Raw genomic sequence first — 20,650 nt, 5'->3', positions numbered from 1 at the left:
TGCCAGATAAAAACTACACATTCCCTGAATCCTGGGCATAATTTATTTATTTATTTTTTGCATAGGCATAAATTAGAATCTGGAGATAAAAAATTCAGAACCAATAGTGCAGCATTTTTGACAGGAGAGCGCAAAACAAAACCTGGTTGTCTGGGCTGGGGCTGGTGCCCAAGGACCACAGGTAGCCTTGGGCCTCATCTTCCTTCCAGCTCCCTCCCCTAGGAGCCCATCTGGGGATCAGCCTCCACAGTAGCCCCTCTCAGCAGCCGGGTTACAAGGAACTGAAATCAGCCAGTGCCCCACAGAACGGGGCTAGGAATCAAGCCCAAAGCTTTTCAGTTAAAAAACAGACCTTGAAAAAATATATACATAATACAGCAGGGCCTGCTGGGTCTAAAAGCCGTCTCTTCCCCAGCCTACCACCCCTGAAGGCCGCACCCCCTAGGAAATGAGCCAGAAAGGAAACAATCTGAGAAAGAGCTGAAAGAGTCCAAGGGGGTAGCTGAGGATCAGGGCCCTTAGAGTCAGGCACCTGTTTGGGATGGGGCCCCTAGTACAGACAGACCTCTTCCTACCATGACACCTTAAATGTCACCAAGAGCTTGGGGAGTACCCTGCTCCCCACCCTTTTAAGCTTACCCCAGCTGCTTATAGCCTCAAAAGACCAGTCTAGGCTCCCTGCACCCTGGGGGAATATGGCAAGCTTGCTCTGGGGCACAGGCAGGCCCTAGCAGGAATGAGGAGCAAAGTGGACCCAGGTCCCAGCATCAGGGGAGAGAGAAAGCAACTAGTCCCAGCAGACAGGGAATCCTACAGGCTGGCCCTTGGCCCCTCAGAGGCTCACAGGAGCCAAAGCCTCAAGAGTATGAGAAGCCCAATGGCCCACTTTGACCCAGAACAAATACAGTGTATAGAGGCTTTTTGGGGACCTCACAGGTCAAGCTCCCTTAAGTTGATGGCACTAGACTTCTGGAAGAGCCCGGCTGTCCTGTACAAGGAGTTTCCTGCCAGGGGCTCATCCCAGCCTGTTCCATGAACACTTTCTTCCCAGAGGACCTTACTTCCCTGCCTGTGGATGGGGGCAGCTCACTTGCCCCAGGCCCTCACTCATCCCATCCCCAGCTTTGGCACCTGATTCATTCACAGGCCTACCCACAGCAGCTCCCTGGGTGCCAGCCCCCCATCTTGGTTAAGGGGCAGACAGGTTTCACCCACCTTTGCTGGAACATGTCCACTCATTGCTTCTTTCCCTGTCTCAATCCCCCACAATATGCTACATATATACATCCTCCCAAGAAGGGGAAGTAGACACCCAGTGCCTGGCACAAGGAGGACAGAGAAAAGGGATGCTGGAACTTGCTGTCCACCTCAAGCTGTCCTGCTGCTAGGAAAGCCCTGCATGTTCTTTCTCAGCTCCATTGGGCCAGCGGTTCTTGCTCCTGGAAGTCAGTGCACTGGTCAAGCATGTGGGGAAGAGTGGCAAGGGTGCTGCTCTCCCACTCCCAGAGAAGGGGGCACATGCTGAGAGGGGCTGGCCTCCCAGCTGGCTGGCCACAGCAGAGAAGGCCTAGTAGGTGGGTTCCCCATGCACCCGGAAGCGGTAGATGCAGGTGTATTCAGGGTGGCCCCAGTTAGTCAAGATCCGAAGCTCCACCACCTGGTATGTGGCCATTTTAGTGTCCTGGGTAGAGAAAGAAGGGATTAGGAGTGAGTGTCCAAGTCCTCAGACCTCACTGACAGGAGGACAGGAAGGAGGACAGCCATGCCCAGGGCCAGATGCACTCCCCCCACCCATAGGTCTCCACAGAGAAGTAGACTTCAAAGCCCCTATCTTCAGACCATGGAGCAGAATTTCCACCCTCTGAGCCAAGGAGCCCCAGGAGCTTCAGAGGTCCTCTAGGGGCCACTGACCCACAGCCACATAAAAATGGCCTTGTAGTTGAGGACCAGCTAGATTCATCCCATACTGACAGATTCACACGAGTTATCACTGTCAGTGGACAGAATTTCCTTTTACTCTGAAATAGAATTTTTCTTAAGTGCTCAGTAGGCCTCTATCCTCTTTGCTCAAAAACTCACATTTTTTAAGTAAGCTTTGGAGCAAAGTTCCCTGGGTTTGATGCCAATAGGCACAGCGTTTTCCTGTTCTTCCTGTCTCCCTCTGGCCTTCCACACAGCCTCTTGTCCTCTGCCTTCTCCTAAAGGCTCAGTCTACACACATGCTGAGAAGTCGCAAGCACTCCACTGGCTCAGTTATATAGACAGAGCTGTCAGCTCCAGGGTGATATCTGGGTCCCCTGATGGCTCCACTAGACTGTCCCACAGTTGCCTCAGACTTGGTGGCCAAACCCCCTCCTGCATTAGCCTGCCTCTTGGCACCTGGGAGCCATCCTCACCTTCCCCCTCCCCTCTTCTGTCCAACCTGACCCTTGGCCTCCCACCTCCTCACACTCTCTTTCTGCAACCACTTCCTGACTGGTCTTGTCCATTTCTACACGGTCATAGCGATCTTCCTACAATGCCTTGTCACTTATCTGTCTAAAACCTGGCAGTGCCCAGCCCTGAGGGCCAAAAGTGTTTGGCCTGATGGCTAGGCCTGCCTCTACAGCCTCCCTTCCCACCACTGTCCCTTAACCATCTCACCCAATTCTTCATCCCTGGTATACTGCTTAAGCCCCCTGCTCAGCATACATCTGGGCTGCTTATTAGAACAAACATTGATTCCTTAGGGCTCTTAAAACCTAGGAGCCTATCTCCCGGGGTAGAGACTGGGAATCTCCATTTCCAACAAGGGGCTGGGAGACTGATGCCCACTCAAACTGAGGCAAACAGCCTCCCTCTGCCCCCTAGCCATGCTGCACTGCCTGAAGCCCAACTGGGCCACCCTCAGACAACTGCTCTAACTGGGATGGGCCCTCCCCTGTGCAGACATCTATGTGGTACCTCTTCCATGCCCCTTGAGCATGGGAGTCTGTTCCCTACCTTGAGCTCTGGGAAGGCAGGGGCTATACTTTTTCTTGCCCTAAGCCCCCGGTGCCTGGCCCAGGGTAAGTGTTCAGAATGTCACCTCTGTTAGCATAGCAGCGTCCCATACCTGAAAATAGAAGGTCTGAATGGGCTCCCCATCCTGGTCATAGGTGAACTGGCCAAGAAGTGTCCCCTCTTGCTGCAGATCTTCATCAAACCCCTGAGAAGAGAACAAGGGATGGAGAGAAGATCTTGCTCTTAGAACAAGTGCCCTAGTCCCCCAGGGAGGAGCACTTCCCCTTCCTGCTCCCACACTGGTCCCCTCCCACATGAGCAGATCAGGCAGGAGCCTTGGCGGGACTGCAGGGGGCCCAAGCCCTGTGCCCAGTTTCTTCCAGCACAGCCTAAGATAACTGGGACTGGGAACCATTTCCCACCTTGCCGCACTCTTCCTAATATACTCCCTCCCAAAGACCAATCCCAGCTTTATCCTTGGTAGAGACTCACAAAGATGGAGAAGTCCTTGGGGGCACTGGAGATGGTGCTGTTAGGCGACAAGGACTTGGGGACATGCTCTAAGGTGACAGCAGTGGGGCGGATGCGGGCAGAGAGGCGAACCACGGCAAAGCCCTGGGGCCCCTGGAAGGCCCAGCAGTTGCCTGGATGCACATCTGGCTGGAGAGGAAGGAAGCTGGGTCAGCATAAGGCTGGTGACAAAGCTTACGCTAGGCACAGCTTTTGCTGACCCAGGATGAGGGTTCCCAGCTATGTAGGTGACTCTGCTTGGGGCCCCTGCTGCTGCCCTCTTTGGGTACCTACCTGGAGGATGACTCGGGGCGACTGGGAGTGATACCACAGAGGGATGCCGAAGAGGCTGAGGAGGGCCGTCTTGGTCTCGTAGGTCTCGGAACACCGAGTGCTGATAACACTAGCCCCTAAGTCAGGAAAGCAAGGCAGTGTGGGCACCTGGAACTGAACCCTAGTGGGGGGTAGGGGGAGAGACCCATACACCGGGCATCTCACCCGCTCAAGGAACCTAGGCGGGGATGACTATTGTCATGTCCTCTCTGAGGCTGGAGGGCAGATGCCCGAGGCCTAGTCTGTATCCCTCAACTGTACCCAACTACAAAGTAACTGTAAATGTCAGCTTCTCCCTGGGCAAGAATGGTGTTCAGTTCATCCAGACTTCTCCAAGCTTATTCACTTGCCTTTGTTGTGTTTTGTGCTGATCTCAAGCCCCACTGGCCTAGCACCATGGCTGCCCCGGCAGATGCTAGCCAGCATGGGGACTGGGCAAAGGGTAGAGTGCACACACACCTCCTGATTCCAGAGCATAGTCCACCATCCCGATGCGGTCTTCACTGTAGCGCTTCAGGGCCTGGTTTACAATGCGCTGCACCTGCTAAAACAGGCATCCATGCGGCTGCCATGAGAAATACTCTTCCACCCTGAGCCCCCTACTACTGAGGGCCAGGGACCCATGAACAGGCCCCTCCTATCCTGTACCACACACTGGTGTTCAGCCATACGGGCCACATACCTAGGTGTACCCCACCCCTACCAGCCCCAAAGCAAACATCAGAGCCTCTCGCATGTCACTTAGGCCTTAGAACATACCATGAAGCTGGCAGTGTGGGACTGTGCAGGTCTATGGCTCCCAGGGAGAACACTACGTCAGGGTGGGTATGTTCCAGGGGCCATACAGTCCTCACCTCCTCTGTCACCCCAATCACGCCTTCCTTCTGCAGCGTTAGCCCCAGGCTGGCGGCAGCCTCCCTTGCTGACTTGCCCTGCATCTCGGCCACATGGGCAAGGATCTTGTTCTCCAGCTCCTGCAGCTGAGCTTGCATCTCTTCTCGTTGAAGGAGCCCAGTGCGGGTTCCCCCACCTCGGAGAAGGAACTGACTGACCCAGGCAGGAAACTGAGACTCCACCTAGGGACCAAAAAAAAAAGGTCTCTGAGAGGCTCACAGGGACAGTGTTGCTGTGCTGGCCCAGGGCAGGGTAGTGCCTGGCTAGAGTGGAGGAGGTAGGAGGGAGCACCAGCCTGGGAGGGGGAGGGCCAGCAGATCCTGCTAGCCCACATGGAGGAAAGAGTTGTGAACAACCCTCCAGGTTACTGAAAACAAAACAGGAAGAACTCTTGTCAAAGAAAGCCAACATCTGTGCCAAATGCCAAGCAGGGACCTGGGGGACTAACTGGCCACCGGGGCAAGAGGCTCTTTGCCACATAGGCTTTTAGGGCAGATACTCTTAGAGGACAGGGTGTTCAGCAGGGGACTTGGATGGTCCCAACTTACATCATCCCTCACAGCCTGCAGCTGCTGGGGCAGGAGGCCCACTTGGTCTGCCACCGAGCTCTGCTTCAGGCTCAGGGCTGCCAGTTCCTGCCGCAGGCCTGTCAGCTGACCCTCCAGCCGCCCCAGCTCCTTCATAGAGTTCTCTCGGAAGGATTCTTGGGTCATTCTACTCCCAAAGAGAGGAGAAAACAGTAAGCCTTGGATCTCTGGTGAGGGGTAAGGCCATGCTGAAGAACACAAAAGAATCCCCTAATTGGCTCCTGATAGAAGTGTGTGCCCATCATGGACAGGTGAATGCAAGGCCCTACACCTGGGGACTCTGGCTGTAGAACATAGCTTCAGTGTCTACAATTGGTCTGATCCTGAAGAATGAATTCTTATCCTGTTACCTTTCTAAACCCAGATCCATAGTTCACTCTGCCTTGGCCTCTCCCACCCCACCCCCACCCCCACATACCGCTATCTGGGGCATGGGAAGGCTGTCTGCATGAGCCTGTGCACAAAAGATGGTGTATCTACACATGAACCCACAAATCCCAATTCTCTTGTGGTGGCCCCCTTCCCAACCTCTTCTTTTACTTAAAGGATAGGCTCTATGCAGGTGTTTCTGAGCTAGGTTTTGGCTATCCCCTCTGCTTAGAACACAATCTGAACTCTGCTCTGGGGCTCTGCGCCCCAGGCCTGCCTCGCTGTTGGCAGCGGGGAGAGCAGGGGGAAGAGCAGGCCTAGGCCAGATGGCAGTGCCCATTACCTTTGCCACTCAGACTTCAGTTGCTGGAGTCGAGCCTCTGACTCCTGTAAGCCGGAAAAAGGGACAAATACAATAAATGCCAGACTCGGAGCAATTGGTCTCCCAGAGCAGGATCTGTTCCCTTTGGAGTCTGTTTAATCACAGCCCCACCTTGGAAAACCTTAAACACCTCCTAGTCAATGTCCTTAGGGAGAGCCACCCTGCTGCCACACTTACACATTCATTCATTCACTCATTTATTTGGCATGTTATACCCAACACAACAGGCCTCTTGAAAACAACCCTTCATCAAGCATGCTCCAACGCATCCCTGCGAAGCATTTCAGAGCCCTAGGGTTCAGCTCCTGCAGAAGTCAGGAGACTATACCCCTACCCCATCTGGTGTCTAAGCAGGCACTTTGGGAGAGCCAAGCTGTCTCAGCCCAAGAGCAGATGTTGAACTGGATCAGGGCCCCACCAACCTGGGAGGCCTGGACAATTTTCTTAAAGAGGTCTTCCAAGTCTTGTTGATGCTCTGCTCTCAGGGCGACCAGTTCTTCCTGTCAGACATAGGCGAGTGTCTGAGGTTTTCTACTGAGTTATAGGCAGAAGAAACTTAACCACCAGTAAGTGGTGGGATTGGAATCTGAACCAGGCCTGACTGTAAACTTCAGGTCCTGGCCTTTATGCTCCAGTGCTTCTTGGAAACACACAAGACTCCTTTGATATCTACTGCACACCTGTTGTGCCAGGCACTCTACAGTCTCATGCTCTCACAATCGGATGGGGGAGAGAGGGTAAACACCATAGCCTCCATTTTACATGAGGGAACTAAGGCTTAAAGGAGGTAACTCCCAAGTGACACACTGCTGTCTTCATGTCAGGGTGTGTAGGGGCTCCTCCCTCCCCCTATACACCCACAGTGTCACCCACACGCCACTTTGCTCACGCTCAGAGACCTGGATCCGAGCAGCCGTGTCCCTGCGGAAGTCCTCCTTCAGGGCAGCCTCACGGCGGCTCACCAACCCCTCCAGAAGCGCCAGGGTGTCCTCCTGGCTCAGGCCTACGTGGCCTCCTCCACCAGTGGCCCCTTGCCGCAGTTCCAGACGTTCCAGCCGCATAGCCTCCTTCTGCCAGTTGGAGGAAAATTCAGCAGCGAGAGCTTCCAGGCGCCGCTCCAGGGAGTGTACCCGGGACAAGATGCGCTGCTCAGTCTGGCGGGGTAGGGAGGGAAAAGCCATGAAGGTGAGTGACCTAGGACGACAATGCTTCCTGAACAGAAAGGGAAGAGAATCCCAGAAACACCCGAATGTGACACACGCTGGCTCTGAGGACAGTCTGTGCCCTGCAGGTAGGTGAGTACACCAGAAGGTAGGGTGCCGTAAGTCCGCTGACACGACAATGCAGTACACATGCAGACACATGTGGTCTGGGAGGGTTTGATCCCCAAGGAGGAGTGTGTGTGGGCCAGGTGTGTGCACACACATCCCTCCCCAGAGACACTCCAAATGGAGGGACAGGTCCAAGCAGAGAACCAGAAGGAGCTGCAGGGGGCTGCGTGGCCTGCTGAGCTAACCCCAGCCCTCTCCCCTCCTACATGTGTGCACATGCTGGAAAGCAAGGGGTCAGGGGGTTCAGCTGCTAACCTCAGCAGCTCCCACTTTGTCCAAGAGAACTATGGCTAATAGACAAAAATGTTTGAAAAGGTTTGCTTTCTTCTCTTTAATTGGAGGGCCCAAGTAAAGAGAATATAAGTCATTTGGACTTGAGGGTTGCTCCTAACAGCATGCCATGAAGTTTGAGAAACTTGCTAGCTTAAGAACAAAAATCTTTGCCAAGAGAAAAACTAATTTGTCAACTGTCCATTAGAGACAGGGACCTCCTGGGTGCAGAAGCTGCTTCTGATTTTTTAAATCTTTTAAAGTAGACTGTGTATTTGCAGGACTCAAAAAGCAAAGAGTTAAGAAGTCACTCTTCTGGGGCACCTGGATGGCTTAGCTGATTAAGTGTCTGCCTTTGGTTCAGGTCATGATCCTGGGGTCCTGAGATTGAGGCTCCCTCAGCAGGGAGCCTGCTTCTCCCTATGCCTCTGCTGCTCCCCCTGCTTGTGCTTTATCTCTTTCTCTCAAATAAATAAAATCTTAAAAAAAAAAAAAAAAAAGACACCCGAGTGGCTCAGTGGTTGAGCATCTGCCTTTGGCTCAGGGCATGATCCCGAAGTCCCAGAATCTAATCCCACCTCAGGCTCTCTGTGGGGAGCCTACTTCTCCCTCTCCCTATGTCTTTGTGTCATACATACATACGTAAATAAAATCTTCTAAAAATTTTTTAAAAAGTCACTCTCCTAATTTGTGTCCCTATCTACTTGGTCCCCTCAACTACCAAACCAACGATTTTCATTGGTGTCTTTATGTCAGTGTAAGCGAGTACAAAGATATACTCTCCCTTTTCTCAGAAAAGGTGGTCCCGAAATTGTATTTAACATTTTTACTAATGATTAAAAAAGGGAAAGTTATAATGCCAAAACAGGTCATTTTAATGAAATGGTAACATGAGGGTCAGGAAAGTAATATCCACCAAAATAAATGATGAAAAATGTGTTACTCAACTAACTATTCAGCAAGATACAAGCAAAATTCAAATATATTTAGGGAGTAAAGAATTTTCATTTTTGCATGCACACACTCAAATTGTCTGTGTACCTGTTACCCCCACTGGACTGCAGGCTCCCTGAGGACACAGCCTGGGCTGCAAAAGTGGCCCTTGTTCTATCTTCCTCCCTGTGGCTTTGCAGGTACTCCCATCAAGAGCTGGAGTCTATGTCCCCCTCTTGGAATCTAGACTGGCTCTAAGATTGACTTTGGCTTAGAATGTGGTGGAAAGGACAGTTCTGAATCTAGGCCTTATTTTGCTCTCATGGAACCATGGTCAGCTGCCATGAGAACAAGACCAGGCTATCCTGCTGGACGAGAAAAACACGTGTGGCACACAGCCTGCTGGGTCAGGCCTAACCCAACCCACCCCCACTGACCCATCAACCAACTGCAGACACGCAGGGGAGCCCAGCCTAGCCACCCAGATGATCCAGACCCGTGAGCTAATCAAATGCTTGTAGTTTTAAGGCGCTGATTTTAGGGGTGATTTACTTGTAACTGGCAACTGACCAAACAGCACATTATTCATAGAAGATGCTTAGTAATGTTTATGAAACTACTGAAAAGGAACAAAGACAAAATGATTTGTCTCATCCCTCTTGTTTTCTGTGCTTAAGATGGCAACTAACTTTGGGTCAATTTGAAGTCCTATTTAAGCACAAGCAAACTGCTCTCCTGTACCTCCACCACAAACAGTAGAGAAAGGGGTATCCTGGGAGACAAGACAGTTTACCAGCAAGGGCCGCGCCTCTTCTCAGCCCCATATATAAGGTGTAAGGGCAGGGAAATGAATTCCAAATGGGCAGAGTGAAGACCCACAACTGTAAGATACTCACCTGGAAATGGGATGCATCTCTGGACTCCCACACATCATGCTGCCTGCTGCTGCCCTTTGCTGCCCACCAGGAAACCAGAGCTGGGTGGAATGTCTGCAGCCCATAGGGGTAGAAATACCAAGCACCTGTACAGAGGACAGGGGGTCATCCAGGCCAGGGGCCAGGCAGGAAGGCACAGCTGCTGAAGATGGCCTAATGAACACAAGTTATTAGCAGCTTGTCTCATTTCTGTGAGCTGTGCTGCTGGAAGGCAGTACGGGGGATGGAAGTTCCCATCATTCTCTGAGGCAGCAACATCCACCTGACAGTCCCAGAGTGTATGCATTCGCACATCCCTCAGGAATCCTCATTTTTCTGTAGACAGCAAAACTTGGAGAACGTGGCTATAATAAGCTAGGGATGATCCTGGGGTAGAACCAGAGGCCCTGATGGTGGTTCTCAGCCCCAAATGTCCATCAGAATCACCCAGGAAACTTTTAAAATACCCAATATCTGGCCCCACTGAATTCACTGGACTGAAGAATCCCTCTCTAGGTGAGGGGTTTTTTTGTTTGTGTTTTGTTTTTTTTTTAAGATTTTGTGAGAGAGCAAGTAGGGGGAGGGGGAGAGAGGAAGAAGCAAACTCCATGCTGAAGCACAGAGCCCTATGTGAGGCTTGATCCTATAAGCCCGAATCATGACCTAAGCCAAAACCAAGAGTTGGATGCCCAACCAACTGAGCCACCCCAGTGCTCCTGTAGGTGAGTCTTAAAAGCTCCCCAGGATGGGCACTGGGTGGCTCAGTTGGTTAAGTGCCTGCCTATTGATGTCAGGGCCATGAGTTCAAGCCCAACTAAAGTGGACCCTATGGGAAAAAAAAACAAACAAAAAATAAAAAAAATAAAACACCTCCCCAGGTAATTCTAATGGGCTACAATGCTTGAGAATCAAACAAGACAATAAGAGGATGCTTTTGGGGAAAAAAAAAAAAAGGTGCTTTTGATCCAAGACCCAGCACAAGGCTACAGCCACAGTGACACTTGCATCTTGCTTTAGGGGTCATCTGTCTGCTTGTGATGTATTCACTCCTGAGCTATGCACATGCGTGTGTGAGAAGGAATGAGGGCCCCTAAAAAGCCATATTAGCCAGTGGGTCTCCATCCCGGTAAGACCACACTCGTCACACGATCATTGTGAGCAAGTGCAACAGGAAGCACCCCCTCATCAGGCTTTTAGTCAGTCCCTCTGGACATGCCTCACTAAATGCACTCCCTGAGCAGGCCATTCCACCAGCCTTTCAGACCCTCCACACTCTCAGCATGTTGCTGCCAGGACATCAGCTCCATCAAACCCACAGTGAAATGCAAATTAACAGAGGTAACTCATGAACAAAACACTATACAATTGTAGAGCATCATTATTTTTAGAGTGATGCCCAGTTTCCACTGGAAATGAACAAGCTGTTGTAACAGGAAACAAAAAGGAAATGAAATCAACACTTGGAAAATGTTTCTACCTTGCTATTTAATAAATACAAATTGAGTAGATGCTAAACCTATAAAACCAACTCAAAAAATAAACTATGGTCTCTATAAATTGTAGATTGATATAATCATTGAAACCCTGGGGGAAATAGAGGCAACTCCTATAGAACTGTGAGACTCCTGTGACACGACATGTCGAATTACAAGCTGAACACAAAATATATAAACAATTACAACTATGTAAGACACATGAAAGTCCTAGGATAGAGTTTGGAACAATGTCAAGCAACTTGTAAATGAGCTCTGTTAGTTATAAAAAGGCATTCTTCTCTTTACTACTTTGTTTTGATCCTGAAGATAAAGATTGAATTTGACATTGTAACAAGAATTCACTCACCTAGACTACATCCTGATTTGGAATGGAGAGGAAAAGACTACTAATAACAGTGTAATAACAGTGTTTTTACCCAATAAAAGGGGTAAAAACATGTACTAGGGCATGTTCTGACCCAGGTGGCTCCAAGAATGCTCTAGACAGGCCAGGCAGTCCAGTGCAGCCACCCAAACAGGACAAGATCAGTGGTGGATTGGGGCATACCCCTTTCACCCCGGGACACCCTCAGAATCGGCATGGGTCAGTGAGGACCCAGGAGAGCCTAGGGCCTGGGAGTTGCTCCAGCTCAGTCTGATCCCACTCATCCTGCCTCATTCCCTTTCTTGTAGGCGGTTACTGTCGCTCTGGTTTTCCCATCTCTGCTCAGCGCCAGCCCCCACCCACCCCGCCCTACCCCTCGGGCTCAGCCAGCACCATTTCAGCCTGGCATGCTCATGCTACCCCTCCCCTGCAATGCCGGGGAAGCTCACCATAGGTCAGGCCAGTCATGAGCAGCAACAGCAACAGAAACCACAGGAATGTCTTCACAGATGAGAAGCGCCTAGACCACAAGAGGGGATGGCAGGGAAAGCAGGGGTGGGGGAGGATGAGGGTAGTGGTCAAGAGGGCATTCAGGCCTCTGCAGCCCCATAGGGGAGTCTGCAGAGGCTTTTCCTGAGTGCTTAACTGGAGTTGGAGGGGGATGCCCTGGAGTGTCTCATCTTGCCAGGGCCGGATTGGACACTTTGGAGATTTCCCTTCAGGTCTTGGAATAATGGGGAGAATTATAACTGAATTTTATTGATGTTATTAAAACAAAAAAGTGGCGTCTTTGAAAAACCTGAAATTTTCATATATAGAGGTCCTCCAAGCAAGCAATTCTAGAAAAAAAAAATACAACTCCTTAAACACTATTTTAGAAAAATGAGGAACCTTCTTTTGGTGGCACAGATCCTCTTCTCAGCACAGCTGGCCAACCATCCAGCCAGGATTAACGGCCAGAGGACCCTGACTTCCTGGCTTAGTTTTCTTTCCTGGCTCTGCTGGGTCAGGGACTTGGGAAATAAACCCACAGCATCCTCATGCAGCACCTTTTCCTGACTTCTGAACACACAGCAGAGACTCTGGGTTCTAGACTGGCACAAGGCCACGAAAGAAGCTGAACCTCCATGGAAACACCACTTCTTGGCCAGAGCCTAAAACCTGACTAGCAGGAGGCAGGCCAAACTCAGAAGTGGTGGGATGGGGCTGGCATTTAGCAGGAAGTACCCAAGAACAGGAACCGTAATTCCAGAATACTTCCTGAAGAGCTACTGGTTTGGAAAACACCTGACTCAGTCCCATCATCTGTCAGGCAAAGAGGGGCTCCGGGGAGCCTACTGCATGTTCAAGTAGACTGGGACAAAGACCTTCGGGGAAAGGATATATATGGGTTTAGAAGCTTTTTTGGTCCCTTCTGTCCCAGGGCTTCTGGATTCATTGTCAAAGTGGGGGTCTTGCTTACCTGGTTAAAACGAAGACATCGAGAAGAGAGGCGGCTGTCGTCAGGCGATACCAAGTGGTGCCAACCCACCAGTAGAGGAGTCCAAAGAGCCGGCCTAGGAGAGGGACCAGCAAGGCCTGAGTGTCACCCTGAGCCAGTGGCCTGCAGGTCACGGTTTCAGAGCACTGGTCTCTCCACCTGCAGCCCTCTCTGCCCCTCCCCCCACACTGATGTGCCAGGGCTCCTCTGCCCTGTCTGAGGCTACCCTACTCCTCCAATTCCACCTGCCTGGTCTGCCAACACCCTCCGTCCTGCTCCACGGCTGCTCCTGCCCTTCCACTAGAGAATGCTAGACTGTTACTATGGCTTCTGATTTCCAGTGATTATTCCAGAATGAGCTTTCCCTGACAGTCCTATGGTCTCTTGGTGGAATGCCCAACCACAGGGAGAAGGGGGGAGGACGGACTGCCATAGAGAATGGAAATAATCATGCACAGAATAGCCAGCACCCACCTGGAGAAGTGACAACCATCCAGAAACAAGAGGCTGCCCAAGAGACGGCGTTCCTTAACCGTGAACCCGAACTATGATGGTCAGTCTCCGAGTACCCTGCAGGGATGGACAGGCCACAGCTCAGTCTGTCCTCTTTTTTTTTTTTTTTTTTTTTTTAGATTTTTAAAATTTATTTATTCATAACAGAGAGAGAGAGAGAGAGGCAGAGACGCAGAGGGAGAAGCAAGCTCCATGCAGGGAGCCTGATGTGGGACTTGATCCCGGGTCTCCAGGATCAGGCCCTGGGCTGAAGGCAGCGCTAAACCGCTGAGCCACCCGGGCTGCCCTGTCTTCACTCTTAAGAGCCCAAGGATAGGGAGACTATCCTATTTGTCTTCTCCTAGAGACTGTGAGCTAAGACCACACATCATTCTCCTTCGCATCCCCCGAGTGTCGCACAGGCCTGGCACCTAGCAGGTCAGTAAATATCTGTCATAGGAACAGAGTGATAGGTTTCTGACACATAATTTCCCCTGAGCTTCTTGTCTATGTCCCTCTCCTCATCTGTAATCCTCCAAACCATCGTTCAGAACTGGACTAAAGGGGTCAAGCCCCATGTTAAGTACTTGCTGGAAGTGGAGATGACAGTAGGCTGCTCCGACCCTGGGGACAGGGCAATCACAGTGTGTCAAGGGCCACCCTGGGCTTGGGTTTCAGGGTGCCACAGTGCCATGGCGGGGGAGGCCCAGCTGGTCTGTGGAGAGGCCGCCCAGATACTGTGTGCTCTCTCGGGCTGTCAGGAGTCCCCCTCCCCAGGGTCCCCAGGGCCTGCTGGAGTGTTGGCTCCCAGGCGTCACCTACCTGCAAAGTCATCCTCAGAAGAGTAGCCCGAGGAAGAGCCCAGGAAGTCCTCGGAGCTCTTGTCCTCAGCAAGCCCGTTGAGTTTGCTACTCTCCGTGCCACCTGTACCCCTCCTCCTTCTCACCCGCAAATCCTCACCTGGGGAGGGAAGAACGCAGGGTTCTCCTGGGGCAGAGGGATGCTCCCAGGGGGCTATTCTGGAGGGCCTCGTGGGTCACCCTGAGGAGCATCTGTGATGGACAGCCGGAACTGCCCTGAGCTGCTCCCGAGCTCCCTGGGTCTCCAGGCTCAGAGCAGCTCCATGGCTGCCTTGCTGTCTGAAGCAGCCCGAGCGGGTCAGGCACCAGGCTCCTCTTTCCAAGGGTTTCTGAAGACAGGGAGCCCCTCCTCCAGCCCAGCAGCAGTTAGGACACCACTCAGGGGAAGATTTTCGACCTTGAGTTTCCACTAGAAGCAAAGGAAGCAAAAGCCCCAGGAGGAAGGTTTCCGATACTCACTCCAGTAGGGGTCACCATGCAGGTGATCATCTAGGATGGAACTCCTGGCAAGGGAGGCGGCCCTGGGACTGCCAAAGTAGGACTCCCTGACCACTGACTCGCTGTAGTAGGAGGTGTGTGCGTCGGAAGAGGGGCCCAGCTGTGGTGCTGGGGAGAGGCGCTTCATGTTGCTGGATTTCCTCTTCAAGGTCCTGTGGGAGTTCAGCCGGGAGGGGAGAGGCAGGGAACAGGCAGGTGAGCCCAGCCAGGAACAGGAGAGCAAGTCGCTGGGCCTGCCTCTGGTGAGTGGGTCACCCTTGTTGCTAGGCAACTAGCAGCTCCCAGCTCCTGACTGTGCTAACCACAGGTGCTTTCTCTGCTCACCATTTCCTCTAATCTCACCAGCAGTTAAGGGATGAAGTCAGGATTCAAATCCAGGTCTCTAACTTCAAAGCCAAAGTTTCTTCTCATGCTTCTTGATGTATTAGCAACTTCTACCACCCGCTGAAAACCCAGACCAACCCAACCTGGCCTCCGAGGGCTAGCGAGGGCTAGCCACAGCCTCATGAGCTGTTATCTGGGCCTCATATCTGCAAGCGGGGCAGGATGAGGCAGACGCCAGCTTTAGCTCATTTACCATGCCCCTCAGACTGGGTCCTCTCTCCGGTTGCTTCGCTGGCCCTGCTGAAGCCTGCATGGGTCTGGGGAGGATGGTCAGAAGGGCACAGCCATCCATAGCAGAACGGGTTCCTGTGAACCCCACTTGCAATTTGGGGGTTTCTGGCCTGGTTTATTCTTGAAGCTGCCCCTCCCCACTTCCTGTTCTCTGAATGTGAGGGCAATAGCCTGGCTTACAATAGGGGGAGAAAAATCAGGAGTGCTGGATCCTGGCATCCTCAAGGGTGTGAGTGTTCCCCCTCAACCAGACATGGGCATCTGATCTCTACTTAATGAGGTGGTAACAGGAAGATGCTGTGCAGGTCAGCGTGATCCACGGTGGTGGGGGGACGGCAATGCCCTACCTGAGAGGACTGTCTTTAAACAGGGTGCTCTGGCTCCCCATCACTGAGCTTCCTCCACTGCTGCTGCCGCCATCATCATCACCCTGGGAGTAGCGCGTGAGGCGCTGGCTTCGGCGAGACATGACAAGGTAGGATGGGGACCTTCCTCCTGAAGAGAGTCTTAGGAGAGAAAGGAGGACATGTGAGGCCTGGGTTTGTTCTCAGCTCCCCACTGGGGACCTGCTTCCCAGGGAACATCGGTCCCTGTGCATTCAACCCAAACAGCCTGAGAGGAGGGGACATGGAGTATTTATTAAGCATCCCCTGGCACCCACCCTCCCACTCTGCCTTGGGCTCACTTAGTACCTGGGTGGCCTCTCATGATGCTTCCCACAAGCTTTTCTAATTTTTAGTTTACCTGACTGCTGAACTGATGAGACGCAGAACCCAACCTTCTGCAACCTTTGGCACATAGCAGAGCACATAGAACATGATAGGCATGCAATAGATGCTAACTGAATGCCTTTGATCGCTGCTGCCATGCACAGACCCTCCGGTCCAGCCATCCTACCATGCTGCCCTCCCCCTAGAACCGTGTGCGCTCTTTCCAGTCATTTCTCTTAAAGGAGACACACTTTCTTTTCCTTGTATTTGTACTCATTGATTCAGGGCACCAACCCAACTCGGACTGGAGAAAACCTTCTCTTGGTAAGCTCCCCCTATACATCCTGAAGGTGTGTAGGCTGTGTCCCCCGAGTGGTTACTGTACTGCAACATCAGTGCATCCTGACAGGATGGTGACAGGGAGGACAAAATACTGTGTGAAATGCCTCCTAGGTACCTGGCTCCTTACACCCATTTCTGATCTTTGTGAACACAAGAGGTACCATTACTGTCATTGTGCAAGGGAGGAACCTGGGACACGGAGATGATCGGTGACCATGCCCACAGTCACCCAGCCTATGAATGACAGAGGCAGGGTTTGGGCTCAGATGGGACAGGTGGCACAGCCTGGGTCTTTCCCCTTTACCATAAAGTTTTCAAGTTGCTTAAGGAATGTGTTGTATGTCCCCAAGGAGAGTCTTTAATAGCTTCAAATATGCTCAGAACAGGCTGTAGACAGAGTTGTCACACGACAGATACTTGTTAACAAATTAACAAAACTGGAAGGTGGAGCAGCAGTGTGGGGTTACAGTCAATCTCTGCCGGAGGGAACAAGTCACCACGTGGGGTGAGAAATCAAGGCTCTGGAATTGATATCTAGGACTCAAAGGAGGTCAAGGTGAGGAGACCAGGCCAAAGGCAGCATTCATTCTACAACCAGAGGAGGATTAATAAGCCTTTCAGATATAGAAACCCAAATGAAAGAGAAAGAAAGAAAAGAAAGAAAGAAAGAAAGAAAAGAAAGAAACCCAAATTCAGAATCTCAGATTACCAATGTAAGGAGTCTCAACGTGGTGCCTTTGCTACCCAGGTCACAAAGTCTTTGTTATACTCAGGCCTGCTCAAGAGTCCCCAGTATTTGTGACTTATTATCCCTTCTAATATTCCTGGTGGATATTTAAACTGTTAGTTCCCTAGGTAGTGCAGAGGGCACAGACTCGAAGATTTCCCAACTCAAGACTGTGGAAACCAGAAGGTCTGGTTAGTCCAGCTGGAGAATTCTAGAAGGTCCTCTTATGAAAAACAAGCAGCCTCATGTCTTGGTCTTATTGGTGTTTTCCCAGCTGAGATGCCCACCTGGCATCCCCCTGTGGTTTTTAGCGGGTGTTGGTAAAGAGACCAACTGGTCGTCATCAAAGCAGGAAGTTAGCCTGGGTCCTTTTCTATATCCCACTCCTTATAAGGCAATTCCACCCTCATGACTGCCCTCCCCACCTGAAAGCTCCAAATGCCCATATAGGCTCCTCCTCTTCGCCCCTGCCTGCAGAAGTGGATGAAGCAAGCCTTCACCCTGGGGCAGAAACAAAGCAATGTTTCTGCCAACTCAAGCTGCTGTTGGCAAGAATATAAATATTCAGAGGGAGGTGTATGGGGTGGGGGTGTGGGGGGCGGGGCGTGGTAGGAAACTGTCAGCAGTCGCACCCTCCTCCACCCTCCCAGTCTCTCCTGTAGTCCCCGCATCATGAAACAGTTTGCAACTGAGTCTGGGTTTCAGAAGATGAGAAAGGTCAAAGTCTGAATCCTCCAAAACAAAACAAGAGCCTCTGGGAGCTCAGATCTTTTGCATATCAGAAGACCCCACCCTCACCAACACACACACTCAATTCAGAAACCTTTAAGTATCCCTCCTCACTTCTGAGGTGAACCACTTCCGTTTCTCAACTCCACCTTTCCCCACACCCTCTCCACAAAGTTCTACAGCAGTACCCAGCCAGTCTTCAGACTTAACCTAGATCTTGGGTGTCTTCCACGGGGCGTTTTCACACTACTTTCCCTCATGGGGCCTGTAAAACGCTGCAGGTGCTAACTCCCTTCTCCATCTTCCCTAAAGGGCTGAACCTGCAGAGATGGGACTTTTGATTTTTTTTTTTTTTTTTTTTTTTAAGCAACCACGCGCCTTCCCTGCGGTTCTGCTCTAAGTCACACTCCCGCCTCCTATTTGTTTGGTTTCTTTTTTTAAGAACGGAACAGAATGGGCCTTCCTCCTATTCCCAGAGTCTGACAGGCAGAGGCAGAGAACTGCCTGTCCCTGGAAACCGCCTGCCTGGCACGAAAACACAGGCACTGCCCTGGGCCGGTCCGAGGGAGCCCGCTTCTGCTCCCCTCCTCTCGGGAGGCTGTGCCCGGGGAAGTCCCGCCTGGAGACATCCGCCCTGCGGGCTGGCCAGGGGGCGGGCTGCGGGGATGAGTCAGGGCGGCTGGCCCGGCCCGCGCTGGCCCTTCCCCACCCGCCCAGGGGCGTGCGCCGGGTGGGGCTGGAGTGCGGCCCAGCTTGGCCCGGGGAGGAAGGACCAGGCCTGGGCAGCTCGGCCCTGGCCGGAGCGGCCCGACGATGACCCCGGGGTCGGGCCGGGCCCGGGCGCCGCGGAGAGGCGGGCGCGGCCGGCCCACCACCCTTTGCCCCGCTCGCCCGCCCGCCAGAGGCCCACGGCCGGCGGTTACCTGCTGCCGCGGCTGCTCCGTGCGGGGCCGTGGGCGTCCGAGGCCCGCTGCGCCGCCCGGGCGCGCCCCCTTCCCGCGTCGGAATCCCGCGAGCCGCGCTCGGCGAGGGGCCCGGGGCGCGCGGGGAGCGGCGGAGCGGGGCGAGGCCAGCGGGCGGGACGGCGCGGCAGACAATGCGACCCGCGCACAACCGCGCTGCGCGAGTGGGGCCGGCCGGCGCGCGCGTGGCCGAGTGTGTATGTGTGCGCCTGCCAATCAACGCTGACAGGCCGCAGCCCATTGGCCGGGCCCCGCCCGCGTCACCGCCCACCGCCCCCGCCCATTGGGCGGTTTGAACACAAAGGCCCCGGTTCGCTCCGCCCGCCGCGTGGGCCCGGGGGCCCGGTGTGCGTCCCTGGAGGCCGCGCGTGGGAGGCGCGGGGGCGGCGGCGGCGGCGGGAGGGGTCTGGGCCGGGCCGGCTGCGCACTTGACTCGGCCTGGTGGCTCGGGACACCCGATCCGGCTCCGAGCACTGCCTGGGGAGCCTCGCCCCGCCCGTGGCCCTGCGGCCGCGGCGCCCCAGCGCCCCGCGAGCCGACTGCGAGCCCGGGGCCTGAAACGCCGCGGGTGGCGGGGGCGCCACAGCCCGTCTGACGATGGCCCAGGGAAGTGGGGCGCGAGGGGAGTCGGAGCCCCCCGGCCTCAGGCCCAGCTGGAGGGGCAGGGAGTAGTCCGCCTTCGGACTCCCCGGCGGCGATGGGGAAGGCTCGTGAACGCCTGCCTGGCGCCGGCGTCTTTGTCCGGTTAGCCCGGCCTTCCTACGCCCATTTCAGAGATAAGGAAACACGTTCATAGAGGTGTTAAGTGATTTGCTTAAAGTCGCAGCTTAGAAAGAGGCAAAATTGAGATTAGGAGATTCTCTTCACATCCGAGTCTGATTTTTCCGCTTTAGGGTTGATTTTGGGGATTCCAGACGTGGCAGGAGGGCCTGTCATTTCCCGGTCTGCCCCCAGGGCCTCCAAGTTTCACTGCAAATGTTTTTCACCACTTTAAGGAGAGAGTTTGGTACGTTTGGTACTGAGAAGGCAGGGCTGGTTACCTCTTCCTCACTCAGATCTGTGCGATAGACAGTGAGTCAAATGGTGGCTGACACCAGCAGCCCTGCCACAGGCCAACTTTACAGATGCAGCAAGTGCTCAGCTCGGGAGAAGTCATTTCCTGTGCAAGGTGTTCTAAGGGTAACTGTGGTTATTTCGCTCTTAAAGCACCAAGAGGAAGACACAAGAAATTACAAAATCACTGAGACAGGACAGGAAGGTGCTGGGGGTAGAGTGAGGAAGAATGAAACCCTTGTGCTAAGTTGACTCCAGACAAAAATAACCCTCCCTTCCTGGGCCTCTTCTTCCTCCCTTTTGAAAAGAAGAGCCTCACCTGTACTTCCAGCATCCTGAAGGGTTAGGCGGCAAACCCCCTGAGGACCAGGCTGGCTCTCCAGGACCTCTCAGGGTGCCTGGCTCATGGCTGAATATCTGCTGATCATGGAATGAATGAAATGAGAACTCAAATCAGACGTAGGGCCAGCTTCCAGGGGCTTCTCTTGACACCTTCTCACCTGGGAGCTTAAAACCCCAATCCTGACCTATTCAGTTGCAGTGGAGTGTCCATAACTCACCACCTCCCCTGCAGGCCTGTTTCACTCTCCCAGGATCTGAGCAGAAGGACCCTTTCCCGGCCTTCTGCTGATCTCAGGCAGGGGCCATGCCCACAGGCCCACTGGAGACAGGGCCCTCTTAAACTCTGCTGCCTCCTAGAGCCAGCAGAAGGTGAATAATGGCCCCAAGGAGAGTAGGTCCTAATCCCCAGAGACTGTGAATATTAGCGAAAGTGGAAAGTCTTTGCAGACGCCATTAAATTAAGGATTTTGAGATA

At 53.1% G+C, this 20,650-nt stretch overlaps 1 protein-coding gene across 2 annotated transcripts; it reads right to left on the bottom strand.

Annotated features, from left to right (window-relative positions):
- Window positions 1-29: 29 nt before the first annotated feature.
- On the bottom strand, window positions 30-18,982 carry SUN2 (Sad1 and UNC84 domain containing 2). 2 transcript variants are annotated; one of them, XM_041757544.1, is made up of 18 exons: window positions 18,742-18,982; window positions 15,658-15,816; window positions 14,657-14,847; window positions 14,160-14,297; window positions 13,320-13,415; window positions 12,828-12,921; window positions 11,815-11,885; window positions 9,488-9,612; window positions 6,957-7,211; window positions 6,480-6,557; window positions 6,019-6,062; window positions 5,268-5,433; window positions 4,680-4,901; window positions 4,285-4,369; window positions 3,787-3,902; window positions 3,475-3,642; window positions 3,095-3,187; window positions 30-1,681 (listed from the first exon to the last, which is right to left on the bottom strand). In XM_041757544.1, the coding sequence occupies exons 2-18, from the start codon at window positions 15,777-15,779 to the stop codon at window positions 1,568-1,570; spliced, it is 2,178 nt and encodes a 725-aa protein (XP_041613478.1). In that variant the 5' UTR covers window positions 15,780-15,816; window positions 18,742-18,982; the 3' UTR covers window positions 30-1,567. The 2 variants fall into 2 exon arrangements, with proteins under 2 accessions (XP_041613478.1, XP_041613479.1); XM_041757545.1 differs by having other exon boundaries at window positions 4,285-4,366.
- Window positions 18,983-20,650: the final 1,668 nt, after the last annotated feature.

The sequence above is a fragment of the Vulpes lagopus genome, chromosome 5 (genome assembly GCF_018345385.1).
Source record: "Vulpes lagopus strain Blue_001 chromosome 5, ASM1834538v1, whole genome shotgun sequence".
NCBI lineage: Eukaryota > Metazoa > Chordata > Mammalia > Carnivora > Canidae > Vulpes > Vulpes lagopus.
Note: the sequence above shows the minus strand (reverse complement) of the source record. Positions and strands in the feature narration are given on the sequence as shown.

Excerpts from the sequence above, each read along its gene's own strand:
- SUN2 (XM_041757544.1), bottom strand. The coding sequence starts at position 15,779 with ATGTCTCGCCGAAGCCAGCGCCTCACGCGCTACTCCCAGGGTGATGAT. Across the intron at positions 14,848-15,657 it reads TTTAAAGACAGTCCTCTCAG|GACCTTGAAGAGGAAATCCA; the intron begins GTAGGGCATTGC and ends GAACTCCCACAG. Across the intron at positions 9,613-11,814 it reads CATGACTGGCCTGACCTATG|GTGCTTGGTATTTCTACCCC; the intron begins GTGAGCTTCCCC and ends TCCTCTGTACAG.